General features: G+C 41.5%; 1 protein-coding gene and 1 long non-coding RNA gene across 10 annotated transcripts in view; one reads left to right on the forward strand and one right to left on the reverse strand.

Annotated features, from left to right (window-relative positions):
* The window catches only part of LOC102484645 (uncharacterized), a 60730-nt gene extending 56421 nt beyond the window's left edge, over positions 1 to 4309 (reverse strand). For both annotated transcript variants that reach the window (XR_001370930.2, XR_003550594.1), the window contains exon 1: positions 4228 to 4309. This is a non-coding gene — a long non-coding RNA (uncharacterized LOC102484645). The remainder of the gene's footprint in view (positions 1 to 4227) is intronic.
* Positions 4145 to 25000, forward strand: part of PROX1 (prospero homeobox 1) — a 55866-nt gene continuing 35010 nt past the window's right edge. For 3 of the 8 annotated variants that reach the window (XM_006155820.3, XM_014590648.2, XM_027774711.1), the window contains exons 1-3: positions 4145 to 4352; positions 12388 to 14179; positions 21775 to 21882. In XM_006155820.3, coding sequence (XP_006155882.1) covers positions 12455 to 14179; positions 21775 to 21882 — 1833 coding nt within the window. In that variant the 5' untranslated portion in view covers positions 4145 to 4352; positions 12388 to 12454. Of the gene's footprint in view, positions 4353 to 4481; positions 4589 to 4611; positions 5170 to 5310; positions 5383 to 6559; positions 6832 to 9650; positions 9813 to 12387; positions 14180 to 21774; positions 21883 to 25000 lie in introns of those variants that run through there. The other 5 variants (XM_006155819.3, XM_006155821.3, XM_006155823.3 and 2 more) reach the window with 5 other exon arrangements.

Here is a 25000-nt window from a genome sequence, read left to right on the forward strand (position 1 = left end):
GGCCCAGCGCCTCGCAGGGCGCGGCGCGGCCGGCGGAGTGGCTGGATTATGTAAGTAACAGCCCTCCACGTGCTCGCCACCATCTGTTAATATCTTGATATTGGAAAGTTCGGTGCCTGAGGCAAAGCCAGGGTTGGCGGCGGAGAGCTCCCAGCCTACTCCTTTATACTCAGGGGCAGGGAATGTACCTGCCTTTGATCGTTTTTTTGCCCACTTGCATAGAATCAAGCAGCAGTGTGCCCCTTTCAGTCACTGACAACCCCCTCATCCCCGGGGCTGTGTGTTTGTGGAGGAAGAGTGATTTTCTTCGAGGTCACCTTATTGTAATGAGTCCTTTCGATGAATTCATGTATTTATGACAAGTCCTGGCTCCTTTAGGTAAGGTGGAGGACCCTTAATTAGGGATAGGGGCTTTAGTATTTTATAAATTACTTTTTCCTGCCAGTATCTGCGGCTCCAAATTTTTGTAAGGGTTGCATTTCAACTTCTTTGGAGTGAGTCGTTCTGTGTACTTTGAAAGCTGTTGGTTAAACAAATATCACTCCGGAGGCTTCTAAGCAGTGGGGTTCCCAGGAGACAAACACCGCAGCTGCTACTTACTACTGATCTTGTGGCATTTCACTCCCCCTAAATCAGAACAGGTCCAGGTTGGGCTCGGTGACACACTGAGCACAGGGGCTGGGCGTGACCAAGGCCGATGGTCAGTCAGTCTGCCTCTAGACAGCCTGCAGCAGGCCGGCCTGCACCTTAGGGTGGGTTTGATTTCCTTCTGGATGGTGGTGAAGGTGGAGGTGTGTAGGTGGGTGACCCGAAGGCTCCAGGCAGCTTTCTCCAAATTCTTGCCCACATTTGCCTCTCCACTGGGTCTGTCTGAAATTCCCAGAATTGATTTGTTTAGGATCTGATGAGGGCTGGTCAGGTTTTAAATTACTTAGAGACAGTGCCGTCCCTCCCACCCCCACCCAATGGCCTTAAATAAGAACAGGAGGGGATAAAGCCCACGGAGGAGAGGTGGAAGTGAGGTCTGTTCAATCCGGAGCCAGATGCAGGAAGGATAACTGCATGAGTTTGACAAAGAACACACAGATGAACCTTTGGATCAATAAGTGAATGCAACCTACATGAATAGTGTTTGTTAGACGACCCGTCAGAACTTCGGTTAACTTTTAAGTTACTAGGGCTGTGTTGGCAATGGGGGCAGAGGAAGAGAGTTGATCCTAGGCTTGGTGGCGGGTTTCAGAGATGGAGTCAGTATCTAGGCATCTTCTCTGGCTGACTGATCGCTTCTCTCCTATCAGAACACAAACTGGGAGTCGCCGGAGAAAGGGGGCTCGGGCCTCCAGCCTTGCTCTAGGACCATCTGAGACCCGGGAAAGCGCTACAGCTTTGGCAAGAGAGACTGCCAGGAGCCTGGCCTGTATGTCGCCCCAACAGCAGGGGACAGGACAGGGCTCTCAGCGCAGGCAGCTAGCGGAACTGGGCTGCTGACGGAGCTCGCTTGCACAGCGTCGTGCGCGCTCCTATTTCAACCAGCGGCTTCTGAGCCCTAATGCGGGCTGCGAACCGCCTCGGCAGATCCTGGCGAACCGCGAGCCTCTGCCACCAAGGCTGGGGGTGGGGGCGCTTCCTTGTTTGCCAGACGGGTAAACGGACTTCGACTCAGGCCTGCCTTATCCCGGCGTGACAGAGGACTTACTAGGGTTCGCAGGGAACTTTTCCCGGCGCCAGCGCCTGGGTGTACTGTGTGCAAAACGTGCATTGAAGCGCTGGGTGCAACGGACAGAAATTTGTGGACTAAAGTTCAAGCCATTTCTTCTTTCCAGAGTCTGAATCTTTTACTCTGCTCCCTTTCTTTCCCCTTCTATCCCTTCTTTCATACCCTCCTCCCTTTTAAATGTCAAACTGAACAGATGGGTTTTTAGGTGTGTAGCACATAGATCCTTTGCTCTTGCCGGTTGTTTGTGGGCTGGCTCTAATTTACGTACAAACTAAGATTCTTAAGTCATAGGACGAAAGAGGAGAAAGGAAGTAGTATTGATCCATTCTCAGAACCCACCTTTCCCCACTCAATACACCCGCTTACCTCGAAGCGACCCAACCAACAGAAGCATGGTTCCGTCCTCTATTTAATGGGCATGTTGATAGATTATTTCTGTTCCCAGACTAAACTGTCATGTCCCGATTAGAACACTTGATACAGTAGGGGATCACTGGAGGTGTGAGTGGTGTGTGCGGGCTGCCTGTGTGGTTTCCGTCATGGAGGTGGGGGGAGTGTCAGGGTGGCGAAAGGGGGCAAAAGAAGGCTGGAGAAGCTCCTGCGTCCCTTTTCTTATCACCAACATCTGACCTGGCCGACCTGATGTGTTTTTTCTTCTTTTCAGTGTTTTAATTCTGTGCCCAAAGTTTGCTACAGGCATAAACTTGTACATACAAACATCGCTATTCTTATTCAAAGACAGACTTGCTGTCCTCTTCACAGTTTCATGAATGTGAGGCTGAAATTGTAAATGTCCTAGAAAGAAGTGTGTGTGTGTGTGTGTGTGTGTGAAGATGGTGGTAACGGTTGGCCAATGTACTTGTAACACACCTCATAAATACCCTGTTGTCACAACACATGATTCAACCTTTGATCTGAGTGAATTTGAGGGACACACGAAAAATACGTGTCCCCTTCCTACCTAAAAATACGCATGTCTAGCCGACTAGGTTTGAATGTTTCTGCTTTGTGGGCTCTTGAAAGTCTTAGCTTTTCTAGGATCTTTAAGTCATAAACGCAGCTGCTTTATTAAAAGCGGTTTACTGTCCCCGGTGAAAAAGACGTGCCCGTGGAGGCTGGAGACTTGCTCTTTAGCATTTGTAACTTGCAAAGCCCTAGAAACTCTGTAAGAGCCACATTATCTTAAGAAATCGTGCACCTTATTTTTTATTCAAGAAATGGCAAGACCAAAGTGAATTTTCTATGGCTTTACGTTGGAGTCCGAGATTTAAGTGTTTACGATTTCTTGCCTAATAAACTTTAAACTTTTTACCCAGGCGTCAAAAGTGTGTAAATCCTGGATTGGATCGCGTTCTGTGGCCACGCTGGGGTGAGTGAGTAAGTGAGGGCTAATCGAGAGATAATGTTTGTAACATGTATCTTAAAAGGCTCCTGTACCCACAATACAAACAATGTTGCTAGAGGTAACCAGGAGTAAATATTCTTCTTCCTAATAATTTTGACGGGAGATGGACTGGGACTCAGCCAATGTTGACCTTCTAATATTAGATGCAGCGGACCCAGTGTGAAACCTCTGGCACCTATTATTTTAATCCCAAACCTACCTGCACTTTATTGTCCACCTCCCCTTTAAAAGGAAACAAGGGTGACCTGTATTCTTGGTACTACCTATGCCCGTTGTAAAAGTGGGATGATGTGCAGATCTCTCGCTCCCTCCTCCTGTACAACCCTCAAGCCTAAAACCCCCACTTTTCGTCCAGTATACTTTTCGTGCCTTCCTCCACCCAAGCCCGAGGAGCGCTCACACGCTCGGCTACTCGGCGAACTCGATCAGCTGTATCTGGGAAATGAAAAAAAGGAAAGGAAGAAAAAGAAGAAGAAGAAGAAGAAGGAGAAGAAGAAGGACCTGCGTCCTGGAAGAGCGAGAGGGAGCCGAGCGCCGCTCGCGCGGTCGCCCGCTTTGCATAGTGCCCGCAGATGGCTCGCTCCGGCCCCGGCGGCGATCCAAAAAAAAAACACCCCCACCCCTTTTATATATTTTTTTTTTTCCTCCCAAGTTCTCTTGCCTCGCTATCCCCCCTTGAATCCGAAGGCGCCTCGCGATTGGGTGCTGGGGCCGGGTACGTCAGTCAGACTGTGACGTGCAGTCTTCCTGTTTCCTTCAGCTGTGTCTTAAAGTAAATCTTGTTGTGGAGCGGAGCCCTCAGCTGAGGGAGCGCTCTGAAATAATACACCATTGCAGCCGGGGAAAGCAGAGCGGCGCAAAAGAGCTCTCGCCGGGTCCGCCTGCTCCCTCTCCGCTTCGCTCCTCTGCGCTTCTGCTCTCTCCTCTCCACTCTGCTCTCCTCTCCTCCTCCCTGCTCTTCTCTCCTGTCCTTTCCTCCTCTTCTCTCCTCGCCTCTCCTCTCCTCTCCCCTTCTCTGCTCTCCTCTCCTCTCCCCTCCCCGCCTCCTCTCTCTCCCCTCTCCCTCTCCGGCTCGCCCCGCTCGCTCGCTCTCGCACAGACTCACCGTCCCTTGTCCAATTATCATATTCATCACCCGCAAGATATCACCGTGTGTGCGCGCGCGTGTTTTCTTTCCTCTCTCTGCCGGCAAAAAAAAGAGAGGCTCCGTCCCACTGCTCCCTGCACCGCGTAAGTATCTGCTCCCCCCCGTGAGTCCCCTCCCCTTTTCCAGAATCACTTGCACTGGCTTGTTCTTGAATGAGAAGGAAAGAAAAGAGCCTCCCATTACTCATACCCGTGTAAACATTTTTTTTCCAGGAGAAAAATGGTGTTATTTAAATGAATCCTAATAAAATAGCCTCTAAACAGTTTCTAAGCAGGAGCCTCAGTGGAACTCCGCGCTCCGCTCCTCCCGCTCCCCAAGAGTAAGTGATCCGCTTGGCTTTTATTTCTCTCCGGTTCCTGCTGGTGGGGGTGGTGGTGGCGAGGGGGGGAGGCTGATGTTGCCGGACTTGTCGCTGATCTTGTCACCTTTTGTGTACTGTTTCTGGGGTGTGAGGAGGCGTTTGCTTCCTTTCCTTCTTTCTTTTGCCCTCTCTTAGGAGAGAGGACCGCGAGGGGGACCGGGTCGCTTTTTGTTCCTCTGGATCCTCGCTCTCCGCCAAGCCTCATCCTTCCCACCTCCCCCGGCTAAACTCCGGGGCTCGCCCCCTTGTCCTCGCTCTTTGTCTTGTTTATTATAGCAGCCTTTCTTCCCAGCTCTTCCAATTTGCTTGTCATTTGCATACCTTTCACTTCTCCTTTTTAACCCCGGCTGAGGGCCGGGAGTAGAAAAGAGGAGAGAGGGAGGAGGGGGGCGCTCTGTTACTTTCCTCTCCAAACGCTGTCTGTCGTAGCCGAAATGTTGAAATCGGGGTTGGAGTGGTGGAGTGATGGGTCCCTGGAAGGGAGCGCTGCGTCCCTTTCCTGAGCTCCCTGGACCCAGGGCTGGGTCAAGTGGAGTAGGGTAAGGTGGTCGAGGCGCCTGGGGGATCGGACGGTGGAGGGACCCGGGGACAGCAGTCCGGGTGGGGGCAGGGGCGTTCTGGGCAGCGCCCCGGCGAGGCGAAGACTCTGGCCATCGCTGGCAGTCGATGTTGTGGGGTAGCGTCGATCTGGTCTCGCCCGGGTGGTACCTACCGTTCTGTCCCAGTTGCGAGGACAGGGGAGGAGAGGAGAGGTGAGCGTAATTGTTACTGGGAGGAACAGCGAGGCGGGCGGGGAGAGGGGGGAGAGCTGCTATCTTGCCTGAACACACGAGGAAGGGGATGGGGTTGGTGGGGGGGGCATCACCCAAAGTCCAGTCTAGCAAGTTGTTGGTTCTTCTGCTGTGCCTGCCAGTTCCTCCTGCTGCTGAAACTGAACGTCGGTGACAGAGTGGATGGGGGGGGGGGGGGGAGGGGGGGGGGGGTTTCCCCGGACCGCGCCGGGGGGGGTGGGGGGCGGGGGTGAGGGGGGAGTAGCTTTCCACGGACTCGCGGCCCTTTCCCGCCCCTTCCCAGCCTCTTTGGAAGTTAAGAGCCCTCGGGGCTGACTGAGAACCTAAGTAGGAGGAGGACTTGGGCGAGAGTCTTAAATAGCCCAAGGAGGCAGGTTGGGGAAAGAAACTGCTGTTCTTGGCAACCCAGAACCCTACTCCGCCTGGGGGGAAGGCTGGGAACTCACCTGCTTGTTTTTATTTTTCCAAGAAGGTCTGTGTTGTCTCCTTGAGCTTGTAAAAACAGAGGAAGCACAGGGTGGCCTTCTCTCAAAGTCAAGGCTAGAAGAGTCTCTCTTGTTTTCTCTCTCTTTTCCACCCATGCTCTCCCTCAGGGGGAAAAAAAATAATTTCCTTTCCTAAACTAGGTAGGCAGAAGTCTATTAGCAGAGTGCACATGGCAGGGCCTGACAGGTGTGTTGTGTCAAGAAAGACAGGTGCAAATTTCCTCTGTGTGTGTGTGTCTGCACAGTTCCAGACCACAAAGCTTGCTCCAGGGTTGTAGAGGTTTATGAATTTATGGTCGTCTTGGTTAATAGGATTGTCTGGACTAATGAGAATTGGGTGGTTGTGTTTTGAGCCTTGCCATGTGAGTTCTTTGGGTGGGGGTGGGGGGCAAGTTGGTGTGTGTGTGTGTTTATTTTTCTTAAGGATGTTGGCTGGCTGCTGCTGAGGCTGTCTCAGGCTTCTGTCTGCCAGTCTGCTGAAAGCAGCGCACTTCAGGCAGCAGGTGGAGGGAGATTGATTTTCCCTTTGCTTCTCTCTAGTTTATGCCTCTCTCTCAGGTCTGTGCTTGGCAGGGAGAGGGAGGGAGGGACAGAGAAAGAGAGAAAAAGCGAGACAGGGAGAGAGAGAGCTGTCCTTTGTGTGTGTGTGTGTGTGTGTGTGTGTGTGTGTGTGTTTTGGACAGCCACGGGTAGTGTGTAACTGCCAAGAATACCAAAGTCAGTTTGAAAGTGTTACTGTTGTTCAAGCTTATCTTTTGTAGAGTGCTCTCTCCCTGCCCAGAAAGAATAGGTATGTGCACAAACTCTTTCAAGTCCTATGTTAAATACTCTCATAAAGTAGAACGAGCCTGTCATTGCACCAGACATGTGCCAGATGTCCTAGATATGACTTTGATGGAGAAGGAAAACCTCAAGTACATGAGAGGTAACTGTGCTTTTCTATTTGATGCAAGATGTAGGCCGTCAGTTCTATGAAGAGTTTCCTGCAAGAACTTCCAAGTATTTTTAAAATGGAATGGGCTGTGCGTGGTAAGACAGGAAAAGGAGAGGATTCGTGTTCATCTGTCCACAGACTACAGTATGAACGTGTTTATATCATGATAAACTAGGTGATATTAAGGACTGCGGCTTGATGTTGAGGGAAGATGTTGGGGGTATAAGATGAGCACTGTATCCGGGTTCGTAAAACTTGACCTTTAGAATTTTTCTTTAAACAGACCACTTCTTTAAGTGTGTTGCACCGGAATAGGTTAAATGGTGAATGGTTTTTGTTGTTTGGTTTTGTTGTTTGGGTGATCATTGTTTCCATGAAAATGAGATGATATGTGTCATTTATTCTTTAGACTTAAACATCAAAGTGCCCCCCCCAATACTTTTCATCGATGCTTTTGAAGTTCTTTGGTAATTAAAATGTCATCTATGGCTGTGTTCATTTGCTTTATGTTTAATAGGGGTTATCTGTGCTTGGCACTTACTGATATTTTATGTGTCCATTATGCAGAGTTCTATTTAGTTTAATCACCACCCTATGGGGAAAAAAGTCATGCATACGTAACGTGCAGCTTTGTTCTCACTTTATTCATCTGGGGCATCTTTCTTCTAGAAGCAGCACAGGCAACCCCAAAACCTAAGCTAGTTCAGTTCATAAGTTGTCCAACTTCTTCTTTATTTGTTTAAAACTCAAACGGGCCTTATTTTTATGAATTTCTTTTATCATCTTAGGGATTGTCTCAGATTTGCAATAGGAATGTAAAAATTTTTAGATTTAAGATGAATCGAAGAAATTATAAAATGTTACTGATGCTATAATATGGAAATGAATTGTGCATGATATATTATTATAGGATTCTAAGTACCTGCATAAATTGGAAAGGACATATACATAAGGAATTTCTCAAATCTTATTGCCTAGTGTTTTTCAAAACCTCCAGGGACATTTAGAGTATTTTTGATTAGCTGTAAAAAGAAAAGTATGAGTGTATTTTCTTAAGATTATTTCTCACTCTCTTTTTTAACAGTTTGGTAAATCATTACTTTTTAAGTAGTAGAAAATACTATTTTAGGCATGTCTCTGAAAAGGTGTTTATTTTGCAGGTGACTAATGTATGGAATTTGTGATAAGATGGAGAAATCTTAAATGAAATGGTTATAATTTGAGAACTTTTTTATGATAGGAAATTTTAAAGCCTAACAACACAATCTTAGTTAATTGAAGTATTAGCTTATGCTAAGTAGGTTCTTCAAAATAAACAGTCAATACTTTCTTAACCTGATCACAAGCAGAAACATCTCTGAAGGAAAAGTTGCTAATTAACAGAAATGAACTCTTTAAATACAGTGAAAGAGACACCTTAGTGATTTGGAGGGTACCTAAATCAGATCATCTGATTTTTTTTTCCCCCTTGAATTACTGAATTCCAGATTGATTTAAAATAGTCTTTGTTAGTGATATTCCATTTGAAATTCATAACCAGCTTGACTCAAGTAGATTAGAAGACCATTCAAAGATGATTTTCTAAAATAAATGAAGTGTAGGCTTGAGCAATTTCTTCAAATAATTTTATCACAAAGACAGATAATCTAAATAATCCAAGCAGGAAACCATGCCAACTTTATACTCTCCCTGTCTCATAAAAGATTTGTCTGAACTATCTGGATAATTACCATAATGAAACACTTCTTTGTCCAGAATCTGGACTCCAGATAGATGCAGTAAAAGTTGCATCCCTCTCCCCAAAATAACTTCTTTATTAAAGTGGAGCACTGAAGCACTTTCTACTTCATAGTGCAGTGTTCCCTTGAAATTCTTCACTGAAAATTCTTTTCTCCTAACATTAAATCATCTGTTTCTTTGGGATTCTCCATGCTAAGTAGGCTGTCAGATCATTCAGATTTTAATAGAAAATTTCTGAAGAAGTTAAAATCTTGATTTTGTCTAGATGTTTATTTTTATAGTATCTTTTTCTGAGAGGAATCTGGTATGTTAAAAAAATCCAATGTATAGGGATTAATAAAACATGTGCAGATTGGATGTCGATTGATGCAACAAAATACTTAATAATAAAAAATAATCTATATAGATGTTTGTATTAATTAAAGTGGTATTTACAGGAATAGAGTGTGTATATCTGATCAATAATACATTTGGGCTCAAATTTGAACTCAGTAATTTTCTGCAAACTTGCTGATCACCAGTCCTCCTCAGAATGCTTCATTGATATTACCTGGTTAAACTAAAAATTAACATTAGAATTAAAATATAAAGATAACTAGTAATAATTATGGTTGAATCATCATAGTTTAGTACATATGCTGAGAAATAAAGAAGATTTTTAAAAATCTTTATGGACAGGGCCATATTTATAGTAAGGTCACTCCAGAGCATTTTTATAAATTCTGAAGTGGGAAATCATGGAGGCACATGGAAAATGTTTTCAAGTTATTTAATTTATATTATGGTCACTTAATAATGAATTTTCCTATGTGGTAAATATATATGAAGAGACTTCTAAAAGCACATTTTCCATAAACTTTTTGAAGACTCATATGTGTTTGTGTGTATATGTGTGTGATACATGATGCTAATAAAGTACTAAGTTAGTTACTATTATTTAATCCTGTCTATGGTCTCTGTAGGACATGCTTCCAATGTATACCACCCCTCTATCTTGTTTTCTAACGTTAGGTCTAAGCTATATGGAGAGACGTGTTTATTTATGCTGATAATATAATACCTTGTCTTGCTGAGTTACGTAATTTTTTCCTTCATTTTGTCCTATGGGCAATCTCTCAGCTGGACACTTTATAACAAGACCTGAAAGTATTTCAATTCTCTCAGCCCCAGACCTGAAACAAATCATTCCTCTAACAAATGTTGACCGTTGGAAAGTGAATGACAAAAATCAGGTTAGTGTGATGCATTTAGAGAGAGTTATAGGATATCTTGTTCTTAACAGACCCATCAAGCGTTTAATTAACACTTACTGTCCATTGAAGATGAGAGTATCATTTCTTTGCACCTTTGGAAGAGCACAGCCCTCCTCTTGGCTCCCGAATGAGGCAGGGATGCAGCTGTTGATACCTAGACTAGATGAGAGGAAATGCAGTTGACGCAGAGGTAAATGGCAGCTGGGAAAGGAAGGATGCCTGGCGATGACCTTGTGCTCATCAGTGACACTAAAGAGCCTCTTTTGCAGAGGTGCTCTTCCCCCAGCAAGGATAGGCAGGAGACAAGCTCAGTTTGGGTGTGAAGGTGAACAGAGGGAGAAAAAATACTGTGGAAAGTTTGTTCAATGTTTTGATTAGCAATCATGTGCTTTGCAGGTGATAGTAAGGAGAAAAGATTTGTACACAAAAACAAGAGTTGAAATTTTAAAATAATGTCAATGAATTGGATTTTTAGAAAGCAGACATACACATACAAAACACCTTCCTTGTAACCCCCGCCATATGCAAGTGTCTCTATGATTAACAGAGCTTTGAAATGATTCATCTTTTTTTCTTATTTGTCTCAGTCTCTCCTTGTTCTTTCTCTTACCTGACAGTTGTCCCTGATTAATCAGATCTAAATGTGTTAGGGAGATATTTGTCACTACATTTCTGCATTTCTGAAACAACATTTTATTATTACTATATGAGGAGTCTCAATCATTCCGAATTCAGTTTTCAACCCAATTTCGAAGTTATTGAGATCTCCGTATCCATTCCAAGTTCAGGAAATTTTATTCTGATGCATACAAAAAGTATTTCAACCTCCAAGCATACATAAGACAATATGAAGAAGCATCATCTTGCTTTCATGATACCCTAAAGTAGGCTTTTAAAAATACTGTATCTTCCAGGAAGATTGTAAACCTTTAAAAAAAAAAAAAATTGTATCAACCAGAAACAAGGACTGCATGATGAAATCTTTTTCTCTTAAAAAAAAAAATGCATATTGTTGCCATCTAAGCAGTGAGCATTTTCTTGATTTTTTACAGGTTATTTCATGCTGAAATTATGCCTATTTGCATGGATAGTCATTCTTTAAAACTAGCCACAGATGCAGTCCTAGGGAGCACGTAGATGTTTTTACAGGTGAACCGAAAGAGATGGGAGCTGTTCCAAACACTCTGCACGCTGCCTTTGGCAATAGACCCTGTTATTGTGAAGATGTGCTCTGTTAAGCAAACGTGAAGTTTAATATTAGATAAACCCGGCATGAAAAAAATATTTTCATTTTCTCCATAAAATGTTAATTATAAACAAAAAGATGGGCCATCTTATATTTATACAAAATTTGGAGCTGGCATCACTAGGTACTAAGTCATACAATATGGCCAGTGCCTTTTATAAAAAGGCAAGGATGTTCTTTTTCTATATTGTGTTTCCAAGAAACAATGGAAGTTCATATACAAAGAAGATATTTCTCTTTCTCACATATGTAATAGATGTTATTTTTTTCCTTGTTGCTTACCTTCCTTCAGTTTTTTATTTTTCTTTTTTTATCCCCTCTAAATTGGCATAAGATAGAAGATTCACAAATGGTTGATGATAGACCCTTTCCTTAGGCATTTGAAGCATTATTTTGGCAAATTTTAACATAAGAAAACTAGTCCTGAAGATGTATTTATCCTTGCCTCACCCAATAATGTATTGTTTCACATAGTGATTTCTAAGATGTGACATCTTTCTTTTGCAGTAAATCCAACTTTATAATAATTTTAGTCACCCAAAAGACATTGTAAACATGTATAAATATTCTCATAGTTACATTGAGATGTAGCAACAGATACTAGCCTTACATATGATTCAACTAATAAAAAATGCACAGCTATGCAAAATAATCAGAATTGTAAAAATGAGTATGTGTGCATTTATGTCAATGCTGAACTGACCATTTATGCTGGAAAGGTATTGATTGGGGTCTTCTTCCCATTTCATGAATGACAAAAATATTTTTAAATTCAGTAATAAAGTGTGTGTGTTAAAATTTGCATTTCTTTTCGAGTCTTTTTCCTTTAACAGTATTAAAAACATAATCATTTTAATGCAGAAAAGGAATTTTTCATCCAAATTTCACGCAGCCTCAAAATTTAACCTTATTTCTTAAGTATAGACCACTTTCATCTTCTTTTATAATATGAATCTCAATGCCCCAAATTTAATCAATTGGTTGTCAGAGGCTGTGTTCTTATAATCTACTGTTTCTTCTGAAGATAAACAGTATCATTTTAGGCATTTGTGAAAGAGAATCATATTACTGGTGCTTAAGCAGTTTTTGCTTTTTTTTTTTTTTTTAATCTTAATCCATCTTAAACCAGTGGAGCAGAAATATTTTAAAATGTTTCATTTCAAGCAGAGTGCATAATAAATTGCAATAATTGTAATGTGCCATAAATCCCAGAGCCTATGCATTTTGCATTTGATTCAGGATTGAGGTCAGGAAATTTGGAGAAATTTAAAGAAAATGATTCATCAGTCCTTTTGTTCTGTTGGCCAGGGTCCCGGGATTCTTGAGCTGTGCCCAGCTGACGAGCTTTTGAAGATGGCACAATAACCGTCCAGTGATGCCTGACCATGACAGCACAGCCCTCTTAAGCCGGCAAACCAAGAGGAGAAGAGTTGACATTGGAGTGAAAAGGACGGTAGGGACAGCATCTGCATTTTTTGCTAAGGCAAGAGCGACGTTTTTTAGTGCCATGAATCCCCAAGGTTCTGAGCAGGATGTCGAGTATTCAGTGGTGCAGCATGCAGATGGGGAAAAGTCAAATGTACTCCGCAAGCTGCTGAAGAGGGCGAACTCGTATGAAGATGCCATGATGCCTTTTCCAGGAGCAACCATAATTTCCCAGCTGTTGAAAAATAACATGAACAAAAATGGTGGCACGGAGCCCAGTTTCCAAGCCAGCGGTCTCTCTAGTACAGGCTCCGAAGTACATCAGGAGGATATATGCAGCAACTCTTCAAGAGACAGCCCCCCAGAGTGTCTTTCCCCTTTTGGCAGGCCTACTATGAGCCAGTTTGATATGGATCGCTTATGTGATGAGCACCTGAGAGCAAAGCGCGCCCGGGTTGAGAATATAATTCGGGGTATGAGCCATTCCCCCAGTGTGGCATTAAGGGGCAATGAAAATGAAAGAGAGATGGCCCCGCAGTCTGTGAGTCCCCGAGAAAGTTACAGAGAAAACAAACGCAAGCAAAAGCTGCCCCAGCAGCAGCAACAGAGTTTCCAGCAGCTGGTTTCAGCCCGAAAAGAACAGAAGCGAGAGGAGCGCCGACAGCTGAAACAGCAGCTGGAGGACATGCAGAAACAGCTGCGCCAGCTGCAGGAAAAGTTCTACCAAATCTATGACAGCACTGATTCTGAAAATGATGAAGATGGTAACCTGTCTGAAGACAGCATGCGCTCAGAGATCCTGGATGCCAGGGCCCAGGACTCCGTGGGGAGGTCAGATAACGAGATGTGCGAGCTGGACCCAGGACAGTTTATCGACCGTGCCCGAGCCCTGATCAGAGAGCAGGAAATGGCTGAGAACAAGCCGAAGCGAGAAGGCAACAACAAAGAAAGAGACCACGGGCCAAACTCCTTACAACCAGAAGGCAAACATTTGGCCGAGACCTTGAAACAGGAACTGAACACTGCCATGTCGCAAGTTGTGGACACTGTGGTCAAAGTCTTTTCGGCCAAACCCTCCCGCCAAGTTCCTCAGGTCTTCCCACCTCTCCAGATCCCCCAGGCCAGATTTGCAGTCAATGGGGAAAACCACAATTTCCACACCGCCAACCAGCGCCTGCAGTGTTTTGGCGACGTCATCATTCCGAACCCCCTGGACACCTTTGGCAATGTGCCGATGCCCAGTTCCACAGACCAGACAGAAGCACTGCCCCTGGTTGTCCGCAAAAACTCATCTGACCAGTCTGCCTCCGGCCCCACTGCTGGCGGCCACCACCAGCCCCTCCACCAGTCGCCTCTCTCGGCCACCGCAGGCTTCACCACGTCCACCTTCCGCCATCCCTTCCCCCTTCCCTTGATGGCCTACCCATTTCAGAGTCCATTAGGTGCTCCCTCTGGCTCCTTCTCTGGAAAAGACAGAGCCTCTCCTGAATCCTTAGACTTAACTAGGGATACAACGAGTCTGAGGACCAAGATGTCATCCCATCACCTGAGCCACCATCCTTGCTCACCAGCACACCCACCCAGCACCGCCGAAGGGCTCTCCTTATCGCTCATAAAGTCCGAGTGCGGAGATCTTCAAGACATGTCCGAAATCTCACCTTATTCGGGAAGTGCAATATCCTTTTCTTTCCCCTCAAGGAAAAAGTAAACTAAAGCCCCAAAAGAGGTTTCCCAAAAGGCTAGGTTGACAGGATCTAGAGAATAATATAGATTAGTACCCTCTTAAAAATCCAATCTTCCTTATTATTCGGCGTAAGAGGTTTTCATCAGCATGCATGTAGCATTGCTGATCACAGAAAAGCTTAAAACTAAACCCACTTCTTTGCAACTTTCACAAGCTGTTAATTGCCTCAAGGTCCTGGTGTTTAACATGTGCTTTTCCAGCAGTGTTTTTCCCTGCCGTTTTTCCTATATTCTAGCTCTCTCTCTTTTTTAAGGATAGAGTAAGATGGGAAAACATCTTACTGTAACTATTAAATTTTCTCAGTTTTTTTTTTTTTTTTTAAGATGGCAAATTTTGTAATGGAGTAAAGGGAAGAGTCAGTTTTCAGAGCCCAAAAATTCCGTAAGAAGAATTCCCACTTTAAACCATAGACAAGACTCCTGGCCCATTTAAAGAAGACCAATTAAATCTTCTGAAGAGCACTTTATTGTGGGAAACTGGGGTGGGAGTAAGAGGTATGTGTGTGGTGATGGGCCATTTAGATTCTCTCTTTAATCGTTAAGGGAAACTTGTTCTTTTTTAAGGAAGTATACAGGTACTGATTTATTCAGACGGCATCGGTCTCTCTCGCTCACCCAAGGTCTGTTCTTTGGGTCTGGTGCAGCTGCCTCTATGCATGATTAACCTCTGTTCAGCCATACACAGAAATCTTTTGTCCTAACATACACAAAGCAAATTATTTTGGAAAGCGAAAGAGTACAATTAAATATAAAACTCAGCTGTGTTAGACTTAAAAAATGGCTATCTTTTTACGACTCTTACATTCTGAACCTGATATTTGTCTAGAGATGCCAGTTAAATATTTTATCAGACCTATTCTGAACTCCAGCTCTTTTTAACTGATGATTTTTTTTCTGTGTAAATTGGTTCTTTCAGTAAATTTTTAAAAATTTTGTGGTTGTTGGTCTTTTGGGGGAGTAGAACAGTGGCATTTGGGGGCAGGTGAAAACATGTTTCTTGTATAATAAATTACCAGATGGATATAAAATTTAGCAATTAAGTTGGCAGTTACTAAATTGAGGATTTTGAGCAATCGTCTTGATGACTAGCGATTGACATTTTAGTATCTAAGCCCACTCCAAAGGCTGCCACATAAGTACAAAGTCCCAGCTACCATGAGAATATGTTTTCCTGGTGAGTGGAGGCTTTCCTTTCAACTAATTCTCATGATAGTAGTGAAGATATCCGATAAGGTGAGTTGGAGCCCTGAGTATGAGGCCCATTGGGTAGATAGAGGTGGACTCTCTTCCCACAGTGAGAAAGAAGAGAGCAACGTGAGAGAAAGGAAAGAGAAAGATGTTGAGGGCTTAGATGTATAAATAAAAGTTGAGTCTTAGCTTGGTTGCTAATTTAACTTCTACCTTTAGGAGACTGAAAACTGAATCCCCCAGTCATGACTCAAAGCTACACCAAACATCATGCCTTACATATTATAAACAGGTAATAAGTACTGGTCAAAATGATTGGAATCTAGCTGTCAGTGATGAGAAAGGCAAAAAAAGAAGACACAATGGCTTGAGTGGTTTTTATCCTTTACAAGCAGAATATCTTTAGAATCTCATGCCAGACTAATATGTAGGGTTAGACCCTGTTGCTCCTCTAAGATTCTTTAACATCATTTTAAATCAAATAGTAGTGATAGTGGGTTTCCCCAACACACAAACCACACACACACACACACACACACACACACACACATAGAGTAAAAGGGCATACATGCATATTTTGGTGAATACTTAGAAGCGGGTTTCAAAATCCTATCATGCTATACTAAACTCTTTAGCTCAAGATACCAGTTTATGTTTCATTTTGTTTTTAGCATGGACTTTTTTATTATAACCAGATAATTACAACTATGCTTTTTCCTTTTTCTATCTTAAAGACCAAATTTGGTCTTTTAGGAGGGAAAAAGCCTTTTAAATTGCTTTAAGTGTTGGCTATACTCATTGTCTCACCCTCTCTAAATCCCCTGAGGAATTCTGAGGATTTGAATGCAAAGAAGGTCCTTGTATTTCTATAGATGTCAAAGGCTTTAAAGAAAATATGGTTGCTTATTTTTCATAGGAATAACTTTTCCTATCTACTACCAGTACAAGATTCTGTTGAACCATAATGGTTGAAAACACCCATGTTCATATGAAATATGATTTGCTTACACCTGGAGTTGTTTCTTTCATAGAGCTAAATCATTTTGGCCTCTTGTTATAATTACCTGTTGTCTACTTTTTGGCCTATCCTCTGGTTCTTTCTGTTTCTCCTCTACTACATTGTACTTTTAATCATTCAGCTCATTGATACATTATTTTTCAGGAAGAAAATAGACACACAACTTTTTCTATAGTGCCCGTAGTTCTGAAACCAGTGAGAATTTGAGTGTTTTGGGGGGAGATTGGCTTCACTTTGTTCCTATGTCTATCTCTGTATGGCAATGAGTCTTTCCCTTGCTTTACCTGATAGTCTATAGGCAAAATTCTCAAGGTTTTAGTTTGAAGAAATTTCTGGTAATTGCAGTAAATGATGTCTGTCTTCCATTTTAGGAATATAGGGCCACATTTGAACCTGTTGAATAATTATTCCTAGAAAAGATCAATAGAAATAAGTATCAGGATGAAATGGTACCACTATGATTGCCACTTATTTTGTTTTTATTTTTAGTTCATAGTTTTCTCAATTGTTATAATTCAATTCTTAAAGAATGATTTTTTTCTTATTCCAATGGGTATCATCTGTTTTTTGAACCAAGTAGTAAAGATCAGAACTACTAAGAACACCACCTTTGGGACCAGCAGATGGTGTAGCGGTTACGTTGCGGGACTCCTACATAATCAACCATGGTTTGAATCCTAGATTCAGCGGCTTAAAGCTCATACTGGGCATGTGTGCATGTGTGCTAAAACTCCCGAGAGGAGAATGGAGGAGAAGGGATTGTGGCATGGCTATGCCCCGGAAAGGGTGATTTCTCGCTTTCTGTTTCTCTGTATCTCTGGCAAGCGCACATTCCCCTATACCAAAAAATCTCTCTTAAAAGAAAAAAAGCTTACCCGATAAATCCACCCTGGGTTGAGCACCTTAAATGTATATGTTCTTTAAACAGAACACACTACTTCATAGTCCATTCTAGCCGAAAAGACATAGCGAATGTGTGCATGTTAACCTGAGTATCAGTGCACCTGCCCCAAGAGCTCCTGTCTTGTACATAAAAAATGTGTTCAGTATCTTTGCAAATGAATCTATTTAATCAAATATTAAGTTTTATTCAAATTCCTAAAGAAAGGGCCAGCCAATTGCTTTTCTTCGTGAAGTTCCTTGTCATTCATCCTCTTTGCATCTCAAGAAAAATAGCCTTGTTTAGGCCCAAAACATTTGCATGTACCCAATTAAAGCCCAAGAGTAGTAGTATAAGCCATTAAGATGTGCAGGTAAAGAAACTGAGCCTGCTCTCTGTGACACCAGTTTTCCCTACTTAACTTCTAGGGAAAATGTTAAAAATACTCACAGTCTATTAAACTGTTGGTCATTTTAAATTAAACGAGGCAGAAGACATGGATTAAAAATGAATTTCTAACACATGAAACAATCCACAGCAGTTTGTCTTTTACATTTTTAGAAAATTTTCAGGGCCATAGTAATTCTGTTGGTTATAGTGAAACATGTAGATTAAAGAGAAAAGACTCTGGGCTCTCAACCTCCCTACCACACACACCCACCCACACCCTCCCCACACACACACACATACACACACACACACACACATCTATATATATCTAAATACATAATAAAAATGTTAAAGACTTACAAACTACATGTCTCTCTGATTATGTTGGACTTCTTGGTGGAATAACAACTTATTCTGTCGCTGTCCTTAAATGAGGCAGTTTAGATTTTTTTCCACCCATTCAAAATTTCTAGGGGGGAACACGAGAAATAGTGAATTTGAGAGGAAAGGGAAATCTACAGTTCTTCAGATTTCTAGGGGTTTTAGAAAAATCTAAGTGGTGTTTTAGAAACAAATCTAAGTAGTTCCCATCCATTTGTTTGGAATCACAGCAATGTAAAATCTGTGGCCAGGAGCAGAATTCAGTTGGGAAAAAAAAAAAAAAAGAATTTTCTTCCTCCAGCCTTCACAACCTATTATTCTCCCATTTGCCTTTTTGCTGCCTCTGCTGCTGCTCCTCCCGCTGCTGCAGTTTAGGTAAGGTTATATTGTACTCGGTAAACAGACAACACTTAGGAGCTCAGGTTGTTTGAACACCGCTTTAAGTTCAGCTGCAGTCCCCTGCTTCTCTGATCTTTTATATTCCCGAGCAGATGTCTTTCATTAATTTATGGATTTATCATCTTTCTTTTCTTTTTTCTTTTTCTCTTTCTTTTTTCTTTTTATTTTCCTCTTTTTTTTTTTTTTTTTTTTTTTTACACCTGGCAGCTGTCTCAAGTTTCAGCAGTTATTGTCTATTTAGCATTACACATAGAATTGAATGTCATCTGTCTTCACAAAGCTATGGTAAGAGAATTGAGGCAAAGCCACATGAGCTGCCGGGACAGATCTTGTTTGCGTTCCATCCCCCTCTCCCAGCCCCCCTTTACCTCCTTAATATTTATTTGTGCTCATTTTCTTTCCTGGCCTTGAATGGAGCTTAGCTCGTGTTCAGTACAGCTGTATGTTTACTGAATCTATTCCATCATGAGTCATTGTGCGTGTGTAAGTATCCTGGAAACAGCTAGTGCTTTCTTGGAAGAACAGTTGCTTTTCAGCACAAGCACTTAAAAGGGAAATTAACCAATTGGTCAGTTCAGATTTATTTGGAGGAGAAAAAAAGGGATTATCTAACTGTTGTCTTTTAAATGTTTCATTAGCTATTTTTAATAGTTTATTAGAAACATATATTTTATGGGAATTTTATCTTCATTACACAGTGAGCAAGAGAGAAAGATTTATTCTGTGTTCCATTTTGACTGATCAATTCCAAGTATTACCAACAGGAAGCATCTTAACGCAAAAACGAACTTGAGAAATCCAAATTGGAATTTTTTTTTTTCATTAAGTTGAAAACCTCTAAATCCTGATCAAAATAAAATAGATATTTTACTTAAAAAAAAATACAAAGAACTCAAACCCCTTAGCCTAATTTAGAGGTATTGAAACCTTCAGAAAGTTTTGGTAGTTCTATGCCTACCGAAAGCTTTCAGTTGTTTGACAGTCAAACCATTTGTATTTTGTATGAGACCAAATGTTAAATGAGTTGGGACTTATAATTAAATGTACCAGGTTGTTTTCATGGAGCCGTCTGAAAGAAAAGATTAGAACTCAGATCTGAGAATGTTGTCGAAGTTTAGACCTGCCTAAAACTCTTATCACGAGGCAATAGGAGACAGCTTGCAACTATTATTTCACTTATCCATTTGGACAGATGGTCTTGAAGTGTGCTGGGCTCCTTTAGTCTTCCCTATCAGTCTAATGGAGGTTACTGGAGGGCCTTTCAGCTCTTTCCTTGGCACAAGAAGTATGTCAGTCATAAATTACCGTCTTTGTAATCATTGAGGATCTCAAACAAAAACACAAATTCGGTTAAGCAGCTTTGGCTTTACAAATATAAAATCAAAATTTCTTTCTTCGGTGTTTATTTTCAGGAAGTGCATGCACACACACACACACACTCACAATATTTAAATTTTCGATTTAGTTGAAGTGTGCTGGGCTCCTTTAGTCTTCCCTATCAGTCTAATGGAGGTTACTGGAGGGCCTTTCAGCTCTTTCCTTGGCACAAGAAGTATGTCAGTCATAAATTACCGTCTTTGTAATCATTGAGGATCTCAAACAAAAACACAAATTCGGTTAAGCAGCTTTGGCTTTACAAATATAAAATCAAAATTTCTTTCTTCGGTGTTTATTTTCAGGAAGTGCATGCACACACACACACACACACACACACACACTCAAAATATTTAAATTTTCGATTTAGAAACCAGGTGATCTTTTTCCTTCTTTTTTTTTTTTTTCTTTTAGTGGCTTTTGATCTTAAAGGAAATGTTAACTGAACAAATTCTCAGCAGAATATTTGGTTAAACACCCTGTAATAAGTAATCAAAAGCTTATCAATATTAATTTGATTATGTTTCTCTAGTAAGTTTCTGGTTTCCCTTCATTCTTAGGATTAGTCATGATGTATTTGATGGAGGTCATTTGGAAACCTCTACCATTCCTAAGTACCTGCGTTTATGTGACCTTACTCCATAAAGTGTGAAATTTGTGTTCCATAGTTAAGGGTGTGTGGGAGTGTCTTATGTATATGTGTGAGTGAGAGTGTATTTTTGAGCACACGTGCACATTTTTTTTTTTCCTTTTTCCCCCCTTATTTTTCCCAGATTCTCTTTTAAGAGAAAATCCTTAGAGAAGCTTCCAGGAAGGACCCTTAATTGACCTTGTGGGGGACCACATTGATTTTCTCCACGTGCATCTTCATTTCTGATAAATTATAAAGCCATTAATTTGCTGAGGAAATGGCAGGGCCAGGCTGCGGCACAGATGTGACCAGAGCCATCCCAGCCCTGTGTCTGCTGAGTAGTGCCAAGAATCTGGGGGAGAATCAGGAAGCCTGGATTGTTATGGTTAGCCTCACATTCTCTTGGGAACTGTTTTAGTTGCTGCTGTTTACAGATCTAAAAGGTAATGATGTTTCCTGATAAATAGGCCTTCTTATTTTGGGTAAGTGGCCATTTATTGATCTGCTAACCCACATTTATTGATTTGATAGCCCCAACTACTGTGTCACTCTCCAAGGAGTTAACTGTAAATCCAGGACAGGCAAATCATATTTGGTTTTGGACCGTTACTTTAACAAAAGCGACCCCCCCCCCAGCTCTCTCTGTGCCAGGACCACCCCTCCCAAGTTCTAGCTGTTATTTAACAGGAAACAATTAAAAGAATATAATAATCAGATAGAAAGAAAGTGAGTCAAGAAGCTCCATTAGATTAACACTCACGGGGCTTGAATAACAGTGTTCAAAATAATGCATTTTATATTTTCACGTATGTCAGTAGAGTAATTTGTTGTAAACTGCAGAGTGTGGAGAGAAGACCAAACAGAACTGTAATCTCCAAGAAGAAAAAAAATAAAAACTCTTTAGATAAGAGTTGTACAGTGCATGTTGGATGCATTTGTTTCCTTAGCAACAAGTGAACATATAGATAGCATATATGGATCTAAGGCAGGGAGAATGTTTTACCATCCTTACCACAAAGTAGCAAAGACTCTCAACTAGACTGTGCACCCTCATCATTACATTTGGCAATTTCTGAAAGGCCACGGTCATTTAGCGCAAATGGCAGCAGGTTAGCCATGGATCTGTAGCCAGAGTCATCTACCTTCCAGCATTCCCATGGCCGCTGGGTGGGCCTCTAGACTTTCTGGGTGGTGGTGATTGTTAGGGGGACAGCAATAATAGGGCCTTGTGTTTACAGAAATTTTTCCTTAACCATTGCCTCCTACATGCAGGAAGGATTGTCACCCAATCACTTGAAAAAAGCAAAGCTCATGTTCTTTTACACCCGTTATCCCAGCTCCAATATGCTGAAGACCTACTTCTCCGATGTAAAGGTAGGGATTTTTTTTTATTATTCCTTTTTTCATTTTCTATGCAGGTGGCAAGAATTTGAACTCTTGTAAATTAGTGGAGATGAATGTGAGATGTGTTTATTAATCCACCTGTGTGTAAGTGATTTAATGCACTTGTCCTTTTGTCTAAAGGTGTGCTGAGCAAAGATACCACTTGCATACTAAGACCGAAGGACTGGTACAGATAAGTCACATGGGTTCCCAGCACAGTCCAAGAAACTTAGCTGCTTTATATATTTTCGTAGCTTCCTGGACGAAATTTAGACTGGTAATGGATGGATGTGCTTTAGAGAATGTTTTCTTCCCTCCCCCCTGCAACAGTAAACTGTTTCTGTTTTTGTTTCTGTTGATTCCCCCATATTTGTGCTTCTGAAAGCAAACTCTAGCACCTCTTTTCCCCCCTGTCGAAAAGGAGCGTACATTGAAATTCTCTAAGCAGTAGCTGCTTAAAAACAAAAGTGATGATTGTCTCTTATTTACAACTTAATTTGTTGTTGATGTAGAGTACACTGAGCATAAGGAGAATGAATAAAGTGACAGATTCAGGACACATTATTCAAATGAGGATATGAAAGCTGTCGGCCTCCAGCTGCAGCCTCCCTCATTCTACAGAATATTGGGACCTCCTGGTTCTGTGTGTATGTGTGTGTGTGTGTGTGTGTGTGTGTGTCTGTGTGTGGGTTTTAAGTAATTGTTTGCATCAACTTGATGTTGTGTTAATCATCTGTAACTTTTTAAAACATAGATTGGGTTTTGATGATGATAATGACACACATGGTATCATTATCCAAGGAACTTGATAAACATTACATTAGCTGGGATTAGTTTATTAGGACTGGGTGGCGTTTTCCCCACCCCTCCCCTACTGGCTCCCATATGCACAAGTTCTTACTTTGCCATTGAGAACTCGTAAGCTGCCCAGACATGCTTGCTCTTCTATTACTCCCCACCATGCAGCTTGTTTTGTGCCCAAGTTGCTTCTCTGGCCCCATTTCACAGGCCAACTCATTTCAGTTTCCTTCACTGCTGTTTTATTTGGCCTTCTAAGAAAAGCGCTGTTTTCCCTCCTGTTTGCTTTTGAGTTGTGTATCAACTTCAGCCTTTTATCTTTCTCCTTTTCTGGCTGTGCTCCTTAAATGGAAGGCGTGTTTTCTCCCCATTCAGTGCCAACGACCTGGGCAGGATAGGGGAGGCAGAAAAAGTCAGTAACTTACATGGCTGGTTAAGAATCATTAAGCACTAAAAAGGCTGAGTGATATAGTCAGCCAGGACAAAGGTTTGGGCTTCTGAGGGAAGGATCTAGAATAGACAAAGAGAATTTGTCAACTAGTTGAGGACTGGCCAGCTTCTAAAGCCTGGTAGAACCTGGCAAAGTTTGTTTTCCAGGGAATCTTTCCAACTCTTTAGTTCTAAGAGGGAGATGCAGAAGAGAGTTGTGTGCACATGTATGTGTATGTCATTTGGGTGCAGATGTCCTGTTACCTCTTTCTCTTCTCTTAGGGCAGTGATCTTCAGTGTAATGCTATAATAATGACAATATATTATATTATTATATAGCATGTTTCATCCACAAGGAGACCAAACAGCTTTACAGACTGTGCACATAGGGATCACGCACCTACCATTGAAATACAGCCCCCTGGGTAGGTGGGAAAAAGCAATGAATGTGAGCCACATTACCCAACAGTAGCTGTAAATACTAGAAACTTTTATGATTTTGTATGAGGGGGGGCAGGTGAGTAAAGTGGGAGAGATATTGATTTATAGCTTTCTAAGAACTATGCAATAGAAGCCAATGAGAAACAGTTTCCATCCCTTTAGAATACACCTTGTAATTCGGCTTTGCACATAACCACTCACTCTGTATAAATAACACTTAAATACCTGGGTAAATATTTTATTTTTAAAAGCACTGATATTCAGATTATAAATTCTATCCATACTTTATCTATACTGAGAAGGCTGTTAAAGTATTCGTGAGTCTGGTTAAATAACAATTATCCACTCTAATGGAGGAGAAACAGGAGGACTTACAATGCAAGCAGAAAATCACTGAAGGTCCTTTCTCTTTTGTTTTTGGAATGAATTATACATTTTTTAACTTTCCTAATTATGTTTTTTTATTTGGCTAGTAATAAAAGAATTTGTATTCACCGAGTTTATATCGATAGTAGTAGACAGTCATGCATAGAAAGGGAACAGTAGTCCAGACAAAGTAGTCCGGAAACTTTCCAGAAAACAATGGAAAGACATTCTGGAATTTTTCTAATATTGAAAATAATCCTGAATTTGAATATTGACAATGTATGAATACACATACACACACACACACACACACACACACACACACATGCACATACACGTATATGACAAGTCTTCAAAAACTTTATGGATAATGCACATAATAAGAAAACTATACATGGCTTTCTAAGATTTTTGCATCAAAATGAATTGATACTTTAATTCCACTTTTTCACAAAATGTTTAAACTCCCCTTACATATAGTGTATGCCATGTACATATATGTGCACATTCTCACGTCTATATATAGATATATGAATGTGGATATTTATTTGCAAGATTAAAAGAGCTGTATTGTTTCTCTATCTATGAATATACAGTTCAAATTTTATTTCAATCAGGATTCAAGAAACCACTTTAGAATGGATAGGTTCTAGACATTGGGAAAAGGACTTTAGAGTTTTATCAGAAATAAAACCCTGCATCATATATCTTGAAAAAGACATTTTCATGAGTCAATGGACCAAGTAAGGCTTGCCATAATATAACACAAAGCTCTACTTAATTGTCGGCACATTCATCGCAGAGAAAATTCCTAATTCTAGTAGAATATGTATTTCTAAATCATGAAGTCCATTCCACTTTGTATAGCAATTGGAAGTTAGTTTCACAAGTGAAAAATCAGGAGACACAATGGGAGCAGAAACTACTTTGTTTTGAGATTAGGGCAGAGCCTCCATGTCTACCAAAGCCATAGTTGGAGGCTAAGGCAGATGGAGATAATCCTCTAACCAGCTCCAGAAGGTGAGCCAAGCAAGGGTCATGCACACCCATTTGTATTTTTCCTTAGGAATGGATA

Source organism: Tupaia chinensis, unplaced genomic scaffold (assembly GCF_000334495.1).
Source record: "Tupaia chinensis unplaced genomic scaffold, TupChi_1.0 Scaffold000473_1, whole genome shotgun sequence".
In the NCBI taxonomy this organism is placed as follows: Eukaryota; Metazoa; Chordata; class Mammalia; order Scandentia; family Tupaiidae; genus Tupaia; species Tupaia belangeri.